A 5,000-nucleotide genomic window follows, 5' to 3' on the forward strand; every position below is an offset into this window, starting at 1 on the left:
TGTGTGTGTGTGTGTGTGTGTGTGTGTGTGTGTGTGTGTGTGTGTGTGTGTGTGTGTGTGTGTGTGTGTGTGCGTGTGCGTGTGCGTGTGCGTGTGTGTGTGTGGCGTGTGTGCGTGTGCGTGTGCGTGTGCGTGTGCGTGTGCGTGTGCGTGTGCGTGTGCGTGTGTGTGTGTGTGTGTGTGTGTGTGTGTGTGTGTGTGTGTGTGTGTGTGTGTGTGTGTGTGTGTGTACCTTGACTCCACAGAGTCACATTGACAGAATTCCCATGCATCTTTTTCTTTAGTTTGAACACTTGAATGTGAGATGTAATCTACACCTCGATCAGGCTGATAGAAATACTAATTATTTAGTTATTAAATGATTTTCTATTTGAGCGTCATTATTTCTATAATTAATATATATAACTCTTAGAAAGATGCTATCTAGAACCTTAAAAGATTATTCGGCTGTTCCCATAGGAGAACCCTTTTTGAAGAACCCTTTTAGGTTCCAGGTAGAATCCTTTTTGGGTTCCATGTAAAAACCCACATGGAACTCAAAAAGGGTTCTACCTGGAGACCCTTCCGGAACCCTTTGAAGCGTGTTCCTCGTTCTGAACTTCTAACGCGACCTGGTGTTGCATTGTGACACTGATCAAGAGCAGCTGTTCAGCGATTGGCTCCAGTTACACCTCCGACCTCGCCGCCCAAAACATCAGCAACGCGGGTAGTAACTTGGTATCCAAGTCGTTAGTTCTATAGCCACTTCAGCCCGGGGACAAGGGAGTAACCACGCCCATTCCATAGAAAACAGTTACCTGTTCTATATATTTCTATTCTCCTACTACACTGTTTAGAGATGATTGCGTCGGGTCCAAACACGATAAGTGGATTCGGCCTCAATTACTTTCTACGTGACACCACCATAGGATACCACCTTTCCAACAAGTCAGTTTTGCCCAGCTCGAGGTGCCCCGTTGTTGCTCCTGGAAACATCTAGGAGCAACAATGGCTCAGCCGCGAAGTGCTTAGGCCACACAAGCTCAGAGGATGGGGCCGTTGAGTGCTGAAGCGATGTGGTCCTTGGTTGCAACACCGAAAGTAAAGTTTGGTGGAGGAGGAATAATGTTTTTCATGGTTCGGGACCCTTAGTTCCAGTGAAGGGAAATCTTAACACTACAGCATAATGACGTTATAGACCATTCTGTGCTTCCAACTTTGTGGCAATTTGGGGAAGGCCCTTTCCTGTTTCAGCATGACAATTCCCCCATGCACCCATCGAACACCTTTGGGATGAACTGGAACGACAACTGCTTACCAGGACTAATCGACCAACATCGTGTCCTGATCTCACAAATGTTCTTGTGGCTGAATGGAAGCAAGTCCCAGCAGCAATGTTCCAACATCTAGTGGAAAGCCTTCCCAGAAGAGTGGAGGCTGTTATAGCAGCAAAGAGGGGACCAACTCCATATTAATGCCCTTGAGTTTTGGAATTAGAAGTGTGTGTGTGTGTGTGTGTGTGTGTGTGTGTGTGTGTGTGTGTGTGTGTGTGTGTGTATTTTGTACAAACCAAAATCATATGAAGCTCCAATACATCCAGAATAAATAAAGTGGACCTTAACAAAATGCTTTAAGATTTTAAACATGAATCAAAAGTGTCTGAAATGAAAAGCACAATTCAAAATCAAAACGGCCTTGTATTCGTGAACAGCGGTCAAACGCAATGGAAAAAACCTCCCCCTTCGAACAAAAACAGGACAAAAAAACAGCCCACAGAGATATCAAAGCCATCACTCCTAGTATATAACACGTAGGTCACGTCACAGGGATAATCAGCGTCCTACAACACACCTTCTTAACAACAATATTTTCTAAATTAAGATATGTATTTTTCTGTTTTTTAAACATATTATGTTTCTTTCAAAAATAATAAAATAATGAACACGTTTATGAAAGAATCAAAACAAACAAACAATGCAGGTTTTTATAGCCAGTTAACACTTGTTCTCATGGATATGGTATTATATAAATAATGATATTGTTTGACAGGGACACAGTGGTGGCGTTTGTGGACTACGCTCGGCTGTGCTACAGAGAGCTGGGTCCCCATGTGAAGATGTGGATCACCTTGAACGAGCCCAATGATGAAGATGATGTGTCTCCGATGGAGGGCCACCAGCTGCTGAGGGCACACGCCCTGGCGTGGCACGCCTACGACCAGGAGTACAGACACACACAGGGGGGACAGGTCAGTGGGATCACACACACACACACACACACACACACACACACACACACACACACACACACACACACACACACTATAGCTACTACAACAACTACTGCTACACACACACACACACACACACACATATATATACACACACACATACACACAGATACACATACACACAGGGAGACACATGCTCACACACACATATACATACACACACATATATACACACACATACACACAGGGAGACACATGCTCACAAACACACACACACACTAACACTCACACATATAGGGAGAAACACACACAAGGAGACACAGATACACACACACACACACACACACAGGGAGAAACACACACAAGGAGACACAGATACACACACATGCACGTGCAGAGAGGGGAAAAAACCACTTGTCGTACTGCGTTGCAGGTTTCCTTGGCTCTTCACATGGACTGGGTGGAGCCAGCGTTCTCCTTCAGCCGCGAGGACGTGGAACCAGCCAACAGGGTTCTGGACTGTCGTGTGGGCTGGTTCTCAGAACCCATATTTGGCGGTGGAGATTACCCGCCTCGCATGAGGAGCTGGTTCCACCAACGACACTCCCTTGACCTGTTCCAGTAAGCTCTCTTCAGTTCGCAAGCAGAGTTCAAAGTTCAAACATCCATGGTCCTACAAAAACGCATGGATGAGTTAGGCCAGAATTCAATACGATCTGCGTAAACAGCCTGATTTGAGCCGACGTCTGCAGTGTTTATGCAGTCTCCTGCGATCGCAGAAGGAAATGCCTGTGCAGGATCGGTGTCCCGTCCTCGGGACGGTTGAGCTAACGTAGGCTAATGCTATTAGCATGAGGTTGATCTAACGTAGGCTAATGCTATTAGCATGAGGTTGATCTAACGTAGGCTAATGTGATTAGCATGAGGTTGAGCTAACGTAGACTAATGTGATTAGCATGAGGTTGAGCTAACGTAGACTAATGCTATTAGCATGAGGTTGAGCTAACGTAGGCTAATGCTATTAGCATGAGGTTGAACTAACGTGAGCTAATGCTATTAGCATGAGGTTGAGCTAACGTAGGCTAATGCTATTATCATGAGGTTGATCTAACGTAGGCTAATGCTATTAACATGAGGTTGAACTAACGTAGGCTAATACGATTAACATGAGGTTGAGCTAACGTAGGCTAATGTGATTAGCATGAGGTTGAACTAATGTAGGCTAATGCTATTAGCATGAGGTTGATCTAACGTAGGCTAATGCTATTAACATGAGGTTGAACTAACGTAGGCTAATGCGATTAACATGAGGTTGAGCTAACGTAGGCTAATGTGATTAGCATGAGGTTGAACTAACGTAGGCTAATGCTATTAGCATGAGGTTGAACTAACATAGGCTAATGTGATTAGCATGAGATTGTAAGAAACAAGAACATTTCCCGGGACATAGACATATCTGATTTGGGCAGAAAGCTTAAATTCTTGTTAATCTAACAACACTGTCCAATTTACAGTAGCTATTACAGTGAAAGAATACCATGCTATTGTTTGAGGAGAGTGCACAATTATGAACTTGAAAATGTATGAATAAACCAATTCGTAACATTTGGGCATTCTTGATACAACATTTTGAATAGAAATGCAATAGTTAATTGGATCAGTCTAAAACATTGCACATACTCTGCTGCCATCTAGTGGCCCACGTCTAAATTGCGCCTGGGCTAGAATAATTCATTATGGCCTTTCTCTTGCATTTCTAAGATGAAGGTACAAAAAAATGCATGTTTTTTTCTTTGTATAATCTTTTACCAAATCTATTGTGTTATATTATCCTACATTAATTTCACATTTCCACTAACTTCAAAGTGATTCCTTTCAAATGGTACCAATAATATGCATATCCTTGCTTCAGGGCTACAGGCAGTTAGATTTGGGTATGCCATTTAAGGCGAAAATTTAAAAACCGGGCGGGTTCTTGCGAGGTTTTAAAAGCTGCATTGTCAGGTCCAGAGGAATTGAATCCTGGCCTCAGCTCAAGCACATACTGGTCTGCGACCACAGAGTAAAATAGTGATGTTGTTGTTTCCATAGTTACCACCTGCCATTGTTCAGTGATGAGGACAGACAGCTGGTGAGGGGGACGTACGACTTCTTCGCCATCAGTCATTTCAGCACTCAGCTAGTGACCCCCACCATTGAAGAGTAAGACTGATATGACTCGTCTTACTGCTGAACTACAGCTACTACAACAACTACTGCTACTGCTATTACTACTGTTACTATAGCTACTACAACAACTACTGCTACTGCTATTACTACTGTTACTATAGCTACTACAACAACTACTGCTACTGCTACTACTACTGCTACTATAGCTACTACAACAACTACTGCTACTGCTATTACTACTGTTACTATAGCTACTACAACAACTACTGCTACTGCTATTACTACTGTTACTATAGCTACTACAACAACTACTGCTACTGCTATTACTACTGTTACTATAGCTACTACAACAACTACTGCTACTGCTATTACTACTGTTACTATAGCTACTACAACAACTACTGCTACTACAACAATTACTGCTACTGCTACTACTACTGTTACTATAGCTACTACAACAACTACTGCTACTGCTATTACTACTGTTACTATAGCTACTACAACAACTACTGCTACTGCTATTACTACTGTTACTATAGCTACTACAACAACTACTGCTACTGCTATTACTACTGTTACTATAGCTACTACAACAACTACTGCTACTGCTACTACTACTGTT

At 42.9% G+C, this 5,000-nt stretch overlaps 1 protein-coding gene across 1 annotated transcript in view; it reads left to right on the forward strand.

Annotated features, from left to right (window-relative positions):
* kl (klotho) overlaps positions 1 to 5,000 on the forward strand; it is a 47,641-nt gene that overhangs the window by 22,287 nt on the left and 20,354 nt on the right. Inside the window, 3 exon segments of the mRNA XM_064982477.1 lie at positions 2,029 to 2,227; positions 2,643 to 2,830; positions 4,301 to 4,411. Coding sequence (XP_064838549.1) covers positions 2,029 to 2,227; positions 2,643 to 2,830; positions 4,301 to 4,411 — 498 coding nt within the window.

This window comes from Oncorhynchus masou, chromosome 12, assembly GCF_036934945.1.
Source record: "Oncorhynchus masou masou isolate Uvic2021 chromosome 12, UVic_Omas_1.1, whole genome shotgun sequence".
Lineage (NCBI taxonomy): Eukaryota > Metazoa > Chordata > Actinopteri > Salmoniformes > Salmonidae > Oncorhynchus > Oncorhynchus masou.